Here is a 13,294-nt window from a genome sequence, read left to right on the forward strand (position 1 = left end):
TCGAATATCGGTATAAAAAAAGCTGTTAAATAAAATAAATCAATTTGCAGAGTCTTCCCTTCCAGCCTTGCTCTTGATACTTCTTCCCAGGTACTCTTTTTTGCCTCTCGTAGCAGATAGTTCTTAGTCATCTCCTTTGCTGGACAATAAAGAGGATACAGTTCTTGCTTTCCACAAGGCCTCTTTAATGCAGCAAATCACAGTCCTCAATTTACTGCTGTGAACAGTCCAAACATTATGGCTTCCTCTGTTATTCTTCCATCTGGATTCAGAGTCTCCACACTTTTACAGCCATCTTACATCTCCAGAGGACAGGTACGGGGGACTCCTCTGGGAGCAGTATGCAGGTGAGCCTTCCGCTCCTCTTCGACTGTGATGTGGGTCAGATTTAGGAAGAGGTTTCTCTCATTTTGTGACTGACTGCAGGCCTTTTGAAGGTGTCATCATCTTGTAGAAAGACTTCTTTAGGGACTTTACAATTGTCACTCTGGTGCTGGTCCAGTGTCTACAATCTTTACCAGGGTGTAAGCCTGACTCTCACTCTAAAAGTTTCTAATATTGGAAATAAAGCAAAATGAGGTTTTTGTGTACATCAGTTGCTGACGTATGAGTTGGGTCTTTCGCCAGTTTTATGAACTTGAAAGATGTTCTCTCTTTATTTTCTTGGTGTCATATGTGAACTGTTCATTGATTTAAGTAAAAAAGAGAATTTAAAAGTGAAGTTGTATATAGAGTTACATGTTAAGAAAATGCTCTGCTTTATTATTTTGGAATCGAGTATCTTTGTGATATCAGTTCAAGTTAAATTTGAAACCAATTTGTTTTAATACAGTTGCACTACAACTCAAAGACTTTAAAGACCGAATCACCGAATGCTTCTAGAGGATCCTCTTTGCCAAGAACCCTTTCCAAAGAATCCAAGCTGTATGGTATGAAAGATTCTCCCACACCTCCTTTACCTGGCACTGTGCCCAGCAAGACTAACACCTTATTTCCTCCCCAGTTCCCACCTCTCACAGCAGGTACTTATCAAGCTTGACGCTACTGCTGCCTTCTCTTCTAACGCTTAGAAATGATGCTAATGCTCATGTAGGAGATGGGGCAGTGGGTAAAGACTAGAAACGGGTGACTCGCAGCTTCCCTGGGTCATTACTGATTCAACCGGGATCAATAGATTTTGTTTCCAAATCTACTTGGGTGGTTTCCACTAGAAAAGCAGTTGCAGATGTCTCTGGGCAGTTTCTCCAACGAGCATGCACGGACTTTCCCTTTGAAAATTGATAGAAAGCACGCGGATAAAAGTATCCATGGACTTTGCAGCAGTGTGGGCAACCTTGGAAACTGCTCCCTTAAAAGTGGTCCGTGTGCTTTTCTTCGGTTTTCTGCATCCGGTTACACAAGAGGCGCTCATCAGACCGTCCAGCTTTCTGCAGAGTTTGCAGGTGCTTTCTACCTGGAGACTTTGCATCAAGTTTCAAAGAGAAAACCAGTGCGTGCTCAGTGCAGGTCTGATTATTGAACAGATGTAGATTTGAAAATACATTGTGCGTTAATTCCCATCTCACCCTAAACACATCCCCCTTCCCAAATAAGGCTAAAATTTAGATGTTGTGGCGCACCACATATACTTCTAGGCAGATTGAAGATGTGCCGGTTTACTCAGCTAAATAGCTTAAAAAATTGCCTGTAAAGGTCACGAGAATAGAAAGAAGTAATCATTTTCATGTGGTCTAGACTTTGCTTCTCTAGTTCAGGATTCTTTGAGTATAACCAGGTAAGTAATAAAGTGGCAAAGCTTTGCTGCTGTCTTATATTTAAATAATCAACTCAGATGGACAGGAGAGAAGGGAGGGCACTTTCTCTGTTTGTTCTGAGTTTCTTGTGACCTGTAGCAAAGCTGGGTAGATGGAGACATGCAAAACAGAAAAAGGTTTATTGTAGTTTAACCCTATGCTCATCTGGACTGCAGCACACACAGACCCTTATTCTCTTCTGAGCCAGTGTGATTCTTAACCGTCAGTCATAGATGTCTCTAAAATAACTTTATATAGAAAATCAGAGACCTATATTGACAATATTGTGTGGATTACAAATGACACTTACACAGAATGTGCCACACAGTATGTTCGTTTGAAATCCACCCAAATCTGCAGAATTTTTAAGGGGTTGAATACTTTCACAAGCCACCGTATGTACATGAATGTTTTTATTTTAATGCTGTGGCATGTTTAAAAAAAAAAAGTAATACATATATTTATTTGTTACTTTTCTATACCATCAATCTGAATGCAATCATAATGATTTACAATTTTACAAAAACATTAATCAAATTATATAATCATGTAAAATTATAAAATAAATAAAAAAAATGAAAATTAAAAGAAAACTTAAGACATATAAAAATGAAAATAGTTTTAAAACCTAAATCTTTTATATTTTAATGTTGCCCTAATCCGTGAGCCTTAGTCCCTTCTCATTGTACAACTGTCATATGCAAGCTCGAACAGCCAGGTATAAATGAATGATTCACTGTCTTGCTTGATAAATTCAGTTTCCTGAACATACCCAGATCAGTCCAGACAAGTGGGTTTTGCCTCCCCACCAGCAGATGGAGCCAGAGAAACAACTTTTGAGGCACTGCTACATATCTGAGAGCGCCACCTGCAGTCCCTCAGTATTTCTCTGACTCCAGCAGATGGTAGAGGTGCAACCCTGCAGTCTGAGATAGAGAAATTGAAGTAGGAGAATTTCGGAGGAAGCTCCCTGAGGTATTTGGCTCCTTGGGTGGACCACCCCTCAGGTTGAGCCGGGCATTCAGGGGGTTGGGAACCCCTTCCTTGTGCTTGCCCGCATCGAGCCAGGGCCTCTGTCTGCAAGGCTTTGGAATCAGGGAAGAGTTACCCCTGTGTGTGTGTTTTCCCTTTGTATCTGTGATTTTCAAGTTAAAAAAAAAGAAAGAGAGAGGAGCAGAAAAGCAAACAGCTGGTTCCTGGGGGGCATAAGGTACGGCCATGAGGCAGCGAGGGCTGCAGACCTCAACAGATAGAAGGTAACTATTGTGCTGGTCCTCGAGTGTCCCAGGAGGAGCGGCATTAGCAGCCAGGCCTGTAGTGGAGGAAGCGCAGTAGAGGTTGGTGCGGCTGTGGTTTTTTTTCCCATGTGCACTGGGGGCCATGCTGAGGCCGGAGAGCAGCAGCGTTTTCTGTGGCGGTGCCCGGATAATTTTTTGCACCGCGGGAAATGGTGCAGTGTGGTTAAGGGAAAACAAAAAAGGCACACGCCACAGCGGTGATTAAGGCTTGGAGGTGTTTGCAGACTGTGGGCAGCCATCAGCGCAGGAGCACGTGGTACGGCGCCCAAACTGCACAGAGAAGTGTGCCGTGCAAGTGGGCTGGAGTCTACATGCTTGAATTCTCGCTCCCTCTGTCCTGGCTGCACTTCGGGAGTGGAGGGATCCTTAGTATGGACACACTGGGGGAAGCAGATTTCCCGCCCTTTGTGGGGGGACGTCTGTGTCAGTGGCCAAGAGCTCCGGGGGGCCCAGTGAGATGGCTGGATCTGCGAAGGGCTGTGGGCAGGAGTCCTTTTTAACTAAGGAACCCAGATATTCCTCTCCCCCATTGTCCCCTGTGGTTCAGGGGGACTCTGATGATGGGGGGGACTCCGATGACAGCCTAGAGCAGGGGACGAATGGCCCCAAGGGATTTTCATCAAAATTTATCCTCTTGATGTATAAAGCCATCCTGGCAAGGAAGGGGGCAAAGGGGAATTGGGCCTCCCCTATCTGCACCGAAGATGGCAGCAGGTGGGTCTGGGGCCCTATTGTATCGTCTGGGACTGCATCGCATGGAGTCGGAGGTGGACTCTAGGGTTGCAGGAGACTCCATGGATGATCTGCAGGATGTCCCTTTGGACCACAAGGGGTGGTTCCAGACGCTGATGTGACTGTGGCACTGGGTGTGGACCTGGATGTAGCTAAGGAAGCTCCAGATCTGTATGAAATATCAGAGGGGGATGATCCTTGAGTTGTCCATTTATTTAAGAAGATGGAACTGTGCCCTCTTATTCCCCAGGTCTTGGTGGAATTGGGGGTTAAAGTGATTCAGGAGGAGTTTGATAGTGAGGGGGTGAGTCCATTCCTGGATGGACTGATGGGCCCCTCGAGTGCCTTTCCCTTACCTAAGAAGATCAGGAAGTTGGGAAGCTATATCCCGTGATGGAGGAGACTTTGGAGATACTGTGGGTACCAAAGGTGGATGCTGCTGTTTTGGTGGTCACTTAAATACAACCTTCCCATAAGAAGGTGTTCCCACCTTGAACCCAGTTCAGGGATTTGAGGAGATATAGGTCTGGTAGGACCACCTCCAACGTGTCCTTGAAGCTGATGGACAACTGCCAGGAGTCCTTTTGTGGAGGCTGTAGATGCTCCAGGGATGGTGCCAGTCAAGGGGCCACTGGTGGAAAGTCAACACAAGGAAGCCAGGATGTCCCACTCCTGCATAGGAGCCCTAGGGGACAGCTTGTTCAGATTTTTCATGGAGTGGACCAGGATTACCTTGGACCGTTGGGTGCTAGAGGTCATAAGAGATGGCTATGCTCTTGAAATTTTGTGCCCGGTTAGGGAGGCCTTTCTTGAGTCTCATGTGGTCTCTCGCAGCAAGCGGGAGGCTGTGTGGTGGACACTGCAAACATTACTGGATTTATGTGCCATTGTGCCCATGCTGTGGTTCCTAAGAAGGAGGGTACCTTCCGTCCCATTTTCGACTTGCAGAAAGTGAACAGGGCCCTTCGTGTGCTGCGTTTTCGTATGGGGACACTGCGCATGGTTGTTGCGGCAATCCGCAAAGGAGAGTTCTTGGTGTCCCTGGACTTGATGGAGATTTATCTTCATATTCTGATTTGGATGGCCCATCAGGTTTCTTTGTTTTATAGTGCTGGGTCAACATTTTCAATTTGGGCCCTTCCTTTTGAACTTGCGACGGCGCCATGAACCTTCACGAAGATGATGATGGTGGTGGCTGCAGCCCTACACAGGGAAGGAGTTCTGGTTCAGCCGTACCTGGACAATTGGCTCATTCGAGCAAAGTCTGAGGAGGAGTGCGAGAGGTAGCTTCAGCAGTGATGAACACCTTGCAATAACTGGGTTGGGTCATAAATATGTCAAAGAGCCGTCTGGTTCCGACCCAATCCTTGGAGTATCTAGGGGCTCTGTTCAATACTAGGAAAGGCAGGGTGTTCTTGTCTGAAGACCAAGTGAGGAAGTTGCAGGCACAGGTGACATGCCTGCTTGGCTTGGGATTACTTTCAAGTGCTTGGTTCCATGGCATCCATGTTAGATTTGATTCCATAGGCATTTGCATACATGAGACCAATCGGGGCCAGAGCTCGCTCGCTACACCGCGAGCCGCACAGAAGGAGCGAAACGGAAAAAAACCAAAAAAACTCGAAAAAAGAAAAAAAAAGAGGACAACGCTTTCAAAAATTAGCCGGAAACAGCTCAAAAATATTTAGTGACCGCGAGGGGAAACTGCAGACGGCAGAACGCACTAGGACCCCAGCACCGGCCCCCACACGGTGAGTCAGCCGCGCCCACTGCAAGGCACTAGGCCAATCAGAGGGCGGCAACCGGGTCTTTAAATTGCAGCGACCACACCCGGCGTCGCGCGCCCGAAGGAGCGCGACCTAAGGGGCTTGCCCCTTAGCGCGCCCCTTGGAGCGTCCCAGTGCCAGGGCCGCTATCCTCTGCCGACCGGCACCGGAAAAATTCTCATCAGCTCCACAAGCTTCCATTTTAAACCCACTAGATCAGGCTGAATCTTTCAGAGGTAAAGTTTGTAAGCTTGCATCTGTATACAAACTTACAAGCCACATTGCCGACATCAGCAACCACTCATCCAGCCTCATCCAGCCTCATCCAGCAACCACTCATCCAGCCTCATCCAGCAACCACTCATCCAGCCTCATCCAGCAACCACTCATCCAGCCTCATCCAGCAACCACTCATCCAGCCTCATCCAGCAACCACTCTTCCAGCCTCATCCAGCAACCACTCATCCAGCCTCATCCAGCAACCACTCTTCCAGCCTCATCCAGCAACCACTCTTCCATCCTTCACCCAGCAACCACTCATCCAGCCTCATCCAGCCTCATCCAGCAACCACTCTTCCAACCTCATCCAGCAACCACTCTTCCAACCTCATCCAGCAACCACTCTTCCAACCTCATCCAGCAACCACTCTTCCAGCCTCATCCAGCAACCACTCTTCCAGCCTCATCCAGCAACCACTCTTCCAGCCTCATCCAGCAACCACTCTTCCATCCTTCACCCAGCAACCACTCATCCAGCCTCATCCAGCAACCACTCTTCCAGCCTCATCCAGCAACCACTCATCCAGCCTCATCCAGCAACCACTCTTCCATCCTTATCCAGCAACCACTCTTCCATCCTTCACCCAGCAACCACTCTTCCATCCTTATCCAGCAACCACTCTTCCATCGTTCTAGGACAACTAATCCTTATATCACCTCCCACATAAGGACTCAATTCCACTCTCCAGCACCTCATCATGCACCCTATCCCTATACCTACAATCCCCTACAAGCCTAAACTCTCAACCAACAAACCCAGGATTCTAGGCATCCGACAACAGAGACTGATTCCAATCATGATTTCTCCCATCTCTCAAACACTAGGACTAACCCTATTTACGCTCACATTGTTCAACGCACAATCGATTACTAAAAAACTCCACCTCCTCAATGATCACCTGACTGATAACAACCCCGACATTTGCGCCATTACTGAAACATGGCTGAAACCCACTGACACAGTTCTATTGAACCAGCTCCCCACACACCTCTATGACGTACACTCAATCCCCAGAACCAAAAAAAAAAGGTGGAGGGATCCTGCTAGCTTCCAAAAAAAGCCTAGGGCTCGCACCACAACTATCCACTACAATAAACAACACTGAAATTACCTTTTTCAACTCAGACCATCTACAAATAGCCCTAGTCTACTCACCACCTGGTACGCTAGATACTGACCCTTCACCATTAATTGAACTCACAACCAAACACTTCAGACAGGACAAACCAGCTATACTGATGGGAGACTTTAACCTACATGTAAACAGCGCCCGCCCTACCCAAAACTGTGACATCCTTCTCACAGCACTAAACTACCTTGGCTTCAATCAGATTGTCAAAGATCCCACGCACAAAGCGGGTCACACCCTAGACCTGATCTTTCTCAATAATGGCATAACTTCAATCACCAAGCCTTCATGTGACCCGGTCCCATGGTCAGACCACCACCTTATCACTGCGGAACTTGAAATCAAAGACCAGCCTCGTCACACCCACACAGCTACCACCATTCACTACAGGAAACCCTGCTCTATTGACAGTCTTAGTAAAATGCTCAACAAAGAACTCGACAGACTGGACCTCACAGACGCTTCAACAGCCATCAACTCCTGGATTATGATAACAAATGAGGTCGCAGATATATCCTGCCCCTCCATCACCAAATCTCTGAAACCACCACAAGCCAATAGACATCCGTGGTACACTCCAACATTAAAATCTCTTAAACAAGAACTTAGGAAAAAAGAAAACAACTGGCGCAAATCTCCATCCACCACCTCAACTCTAAACTACAAATCCCACCTTAACACTTACAGACTAGCTATCCTCAAAGCCAAAAAAGATTTTTTTGCAAAAAATCCACAACTTCGCTTTCGACTCCAAAGCCCTATTCTCATTTGTATCATCCCTAACTAAACCCTCTCCACCTATCATCCCAGAAGAACAAGCAGCAGACAAAGCATTGGAACTAGCGATCTTTTTCGATAACAAGATCACCAACCTCCTCAAGCCTATCTCCACCCAACATCTGACAGCAACACCCCCTAGCACCTCAATCACAATCCCCACCCAACATATGACTTCAACACCACCGAACACCTCAACTCACAACAAAAAATACAGCCTATCATCATTCGAGACCCCATCATCCTTGGAAATTGAAATCATCCTCAATAAACTTAAACCATCCTCTCACCCATTGGACTCCATTCCCTCCAATCTCTTATTATCTACTCCCAACACCATTTCCAAAGCATTAGCAAACATCATACACTGCTCCTTAACTCAAGGAAAGGTCCCAGAACAACTCAAAATAGCCATTCTGAAACCTTTACTAAAAAAACCTAATTTGTCAACAACAGACCCTGCGAATTTCCGCCCCATCGCTAACCTACCACTAATCTCAAGAGTGATGGAAAGATTCGTCAATAAGCAACTGTCAGATTACCTGGAGGAGAACAACATACTCTCCCCCCTTTCAGTTCGGTTTCAGGAAATCACAAAACACAGAAGCCTTACTAACATCACTATCTGACACCATCCTCTACAACCTTGAAAGAAAACAATCATACCTCCTCGCTCTGCTCGACCTATCCGCCGCATTCGACACAGTTAACCATACCATCCTCCTCGAGCGGCTATCAGAGATAGGAATCCAAGGGGAAGCTCACAGTTGGTTTCAATCATTCCTGGAAAATAGATTCTACAAAGTCAAAATCAACAATGCAGAATCACCTCCTATCAAATCAACCAGAGGAGTACCTCAAGGTTCATCGCTCTCCCCTACCCTTTTTAACATTTACTTGCTTCCACTCTGCCACCTACTTTCCAGCCTCAAGCTAAAGCACTATATTTTCGCTGATGACATTCAGATACTTCTTCCCATTACAGAATCACTGCAAAAAACTTGGGCTCATTGGAACAACTGCTTACTATCCATCAACTGCTTACTATCCATCAATTCCCTGTTATCCAACACAAATAAAACAGAAATCCTCATCATCTCGCCTGACGAAAACCACACTCTCTTCAAGGCCCAAAGCACAACACCATCCACAATACCACCCATCAACCACTCACCTTCCGTCAGGGACTTAGGGGTGCGCCTCGACAATCAATTCAACTTTAAATCTTTCATTCACAATACAACAAAAGAATGTTACTTCAAACTTCAAGTGCTCAAAAATCTGAAACCACTTCTCCACTTCAGCGACTTCCGTTTAGTAGTTCAGTCCATAATTCTGTCCAAGTTAGACTACTGTAATTCTCTTCTGCTAGGTCTGCCAATCTCATCCATAAAACCCTTACAGATGGTACAAAACACGGCGGCAAGGTTACTCACCAACACAAACAAAAGAGCACACATCACACCTATTCTGATCTACCTCCACTGGCTGCCTATAAAAGCTAGAATCACCTTCAAGACTTTATCAATGATCCACAAGGATATCATGGGCAACGCACACCTAAATCTTATCTCACAACTCCGCCTTCACACATCAAATAGACCAATTAGATATAATTACAAAGGTTCTTTACATGCTCCCCCGATTAAGACTTCACTAGCTAAACGAGCACTCTCCACAGCCGGGCCCACCCTTTGGAACTCTTTACCGCCTGATCTTCGACTAGAAACCTGCCATTTAACTTTCAAGAAAAACCTAAAAACGTGGCTCTTCCGGCAAGCCTTTCCGGAATCACAGGAACACTTTGACACCGGTCAAAGAACAAAATAGTTCAACATAAAGTCCATGACCATCCATACACCCTCAGGACCAAAACACGCACTACCTGGACAGTTCTCTTATTATGAAAGACCCTTTCTTGTTGCTTCAGCTTCAGCTCGTGCTCGTCTCATAGTTATGCCATTTTAAATGCCCACTGTCACCTGTTTACCTTTACCAGCTCATTTCATCCACCAATAATTTGCAGTTAATACCTCTTACTCATGATATTTGACAAATGTATAAGCATTTTTATTTTATATTTTATATATTTATTTATATATATATTTATGTATATATATCTATATATAAGATTTATATTTATTGATTTACGTTTTATTGTTCTATTCGCAGTTTATTGTTTATGTTATGCTGTACGCCTTAGTTCAATACTCTGTTTTATTGTTTAATGTAACGCCTTACTTGCGAAAGTTTTGTTTTATGGAAACCGACCTGATTCGATTATGTATATCGAGAAGGTCGGTATATAAAAACTCTAAATAAATAAATAAATAAATAAATAAATAAATAAATGAGACCTCTGCAGCGCGCTGTGTTGTCCAGGTGGGATCCGTTGTCGGGACAATATCATCTGCCATTGCCCTTCTGCGAGAATCCATGTCTACTCTCTATTGGTGGCTGTCTCGGCGCAATCTGATGAAGGGAATGGACCTGAAACCTCTGGCCTGGGTGGTGGTCACCACGGACTCAGGTTCATGTGTTTTTGGACAATGCGACCAGTGACGTACATCAACCATCAATGCAGGACGAATAATCAGGTGGTAGCTCTGGATGCATGACGTTTGTTCATGTGGGCAGAGCACTATCTCGAGGGCAGAGCGGCCTCGCAAGTTGCATGGGCAAACTTCCTCAGCAGGCAGGAGTTGTCTCATGAGGCTTGGAACCGCATTTGTGCCTGGTGGGGTGTTTTCAAGCTGGGCCTCATGGTGACACAGTTCAACACAAAAACATAAGGTATGCCATATGGGTCAGACCAAAGGTCCATCAAGCCCAGTATCCTGTTTCCAACAGTGGCCAATCCAGGTCACAAGTACCCAAACATTAAATAGATCCCAATTACTGTCAATTCTTACTATAATCTGGTTATGTTTGCTCTGTATGTGTCTATCTTTATATTAATCCCCTAGTTTTAGATTGTTTTCCCAGTATATCTCCGAAGTGTATGCCCACCTCTGTAGCTACAGTCTGTGTTCCCTTTTAACTCTGGTGCGTATGTCTACCTCCATAACTCAGTCTGAGTATAAGACCTGTACCCCATTGTGATTCTCACATGGAATGACAGTTTATAAAACACTCAAATCTCAGGCTACTATGCCCTATTGATTAATAGCAGTTTATGGATTTTTCTTCTAGGAGTTTGTCCAAACCTTTTTCACACTAACTGCCATAACTTAACGCAAAGGCAGAGAAGTTTCTCAGTCGCAGAAGAGTGGTCGGTTTGGTGGACCTGGAAACTCTAGTGTGCCCTTGGCTGTCGGGGATCTTGTTGTACGTGTTTCCTCTTTTGACCTCTGGTTGGTCGAATTCAGAGGTGTATAGAGACACATCCTGGTTCCATGGTGTTTAGCTTGGAGAAGAGACGACTGAGGGGGAATATGATAGAGGTCTTTAAGATCATGAGAGGTCTTGAACGAGTAGATGTGAATCGGTTATTTTCACTTTCGAATAATAGAAGGACTAGGGGGCATTCCATGAAGTTAGCAAGTAGCACATTTAAAACTAATTGGAGAAAATTCTTTTTCACTCAATGCACAATAAAGCTCTGGAATTTGTTGCCAGAGGATGTGGTTAGTGCAGTTAGTGTAGCTGGTTTCAAAAAAGGTTTGGATAAGTTCTTGGAGGAGAAGTCCATTAACGGCTTTTAATCAAGTTTACTTAGGGAATAACCACTGCTATTAATTGCATCAGTAGCATAGGGTAATTGCCAGGTTCTTGTGGCCTGGTTTGGCCTCTGGAAACAGGATGCTGCGCTTGTTGGACCCAGCATGGCAATTTCTTATGTTGGTAGCGTCCGAGTGGCTGTGGTGCAGGGCATTTGAGTCTTGGTGACTTCAGAGACAGGTGCATCCCCTGTCAAAGGAGGTTAATCTCATCTTGGAATTTGTGCAACAGGGTTTGTCTAAGGGTCTCGCCTATAGTTCCTTTCGCGTTCAGGTGTCAGCTTTGGGCTCTCTTAGGGGCAAATGGCTAGCGAGGTTTTTGGCCTCACGCCGGACATTTGCGACTTACGATCTGGAAGTTATACCCAGCCTTAATTTGGTCTTGCAAGTTTTGTGTGGGGCTACGTTAGAGCCTTTGAGGAGAGTAACGCTAAAGGCTTTGACTCTGAAGGCAGTGTTCCTGGTGGCCTTCTGTTCAGCCAGACAGGTTTCAGAGTTACAGGCTTTGTCTTGCAAGAATCCCTTTCAGCAGATTTCCCTTGATGGGGTTTCCTTGCGGACAGTCCCCTCTTTTGGTCTAAGGTGGTGTCCTCCTTTCATGTTAATCGGTAAACCTTCCAGCTTTTCCGGAGTGGTCTAAGGGGCAGGGAGCTGCATCTTTTGGAGGTGAGGAGAACTCTGTTGTGTTATCTGGAGCTGTTGAATAGTTCCAGTGCTCTGATCACCTTTTTTGTCCTGTATGGGGGCAGGAAGAAGGGAGAGAAGGCCTCTAAGGCTACCATTTCCCATTAGTTGAAAGCAGCTTTTTGCACGGCCTATATGTGTAAGGGCCGTCAAGTTCCAGAGTAGTTGTAGGCGCACTCTACAAGATCGCTAGCCACTTCCTGAGCAGAATGTCCGTTGCTGTGGCCTCAGGAGATTTGTAGGGCAGCGATGTGGTCTTCGTTGCATACTTTCACCAGACATTATCGCATGGACATGAGGGCACAGGAAGAAGCATTCTTTGGTGACAGTGTTCTGCGTGCAGGTCTTTCGGGTTCCCATCCAGTCTAGGGGTGCTTTGGTACATCCCACTTGTCTGGACTGATCTGTGATATTACAGGAAAGAAAATTAGCAGGTAAGAATCAATTTCCCTGTGTTTATAAATGAAAATGTAACTTGAGAAAACAGTATTGTCAATAGCTAGGTCATCTTGATTTTCTATATTTACAATATCTAGGTGAGAGACTTTTGTTACCTTCTAACATATTGTGCCATTTAAAATAGCTTTCCCATCTTACTTGAGAGGGGGGTGCGTCTGCGGCGCTCGGAATATGGAGTCACTTGAGTCCTTTTTTTTTTACAGCTTTAAGATTTGACTTCCTTGTTAGTGCCACGGCTCTCATGGCTTCTAGCTTTTCTCCACACCATCATGTTAGCCCTCCTCCTCTGTCCCTGCTTATCTGTTAAACCTTCGCATCAGTTTCCTTTTCCCAGTCCAACATTTTGTCCTGTCTGTCACTTCTTTTAAATTGTAAGCTTTTTGCGATTCTGATTCTCATGACTGACTTATAGCTCCATGTTTTCCCACCCCATGTGCATTTTTCTCTTTCTGATAATACTGTATAAAATAACTTCACCTATAAAACCTCACTATTGCTATCGCTTGCTGCATACCTGAGATCTGTTTGATTAATTTAAAATCCTATCTAGAACTTGCTTGAAAACAATTAAATGAGCTATTGGTTTGTTTTTTTTTAATGTGGTTAATAAATATGGGATCAACAAATGTACTTTTAATTTAATCGCTCATACGTCTT

General features: G+C 45.1%; 1 protein-coding gene across 1 annotated transcript in view; it reads left to right on the forward strand.

The window, feature by feature from the left end:
• Nucleotides 1–13,294, forward strand: part of KIAA1109 (KIAA1109 ortholog) — a 590,259-nt gene that overhangs the window by 476,475 nt on the left and 100,490 nt on the right. Inside the window, 1 exon segment of the mRNA XM_029584454.1 lies at nt 833–1,022. Within this exon segment, the coding sequence (XP_029440314.1) occupies nt 833–1,022 (190 nt within the window).

Source organism: Rhinatrema bivittatum, chromosome 1 (genome assembly GCF_901001135.1).
Source record: "Rhinatrema bivittatum chromosome 1, aRhiBiv1.1, whole genome shotgun sequence".
NCBI classification, from domain to species: domain Eukaryota; kingdom Metazoa; phylum Chordata; class Amphibia; order Gymnophiona; family Rhinatrematidae; genus Rhinatrema; species Rhinatrema bivittatum.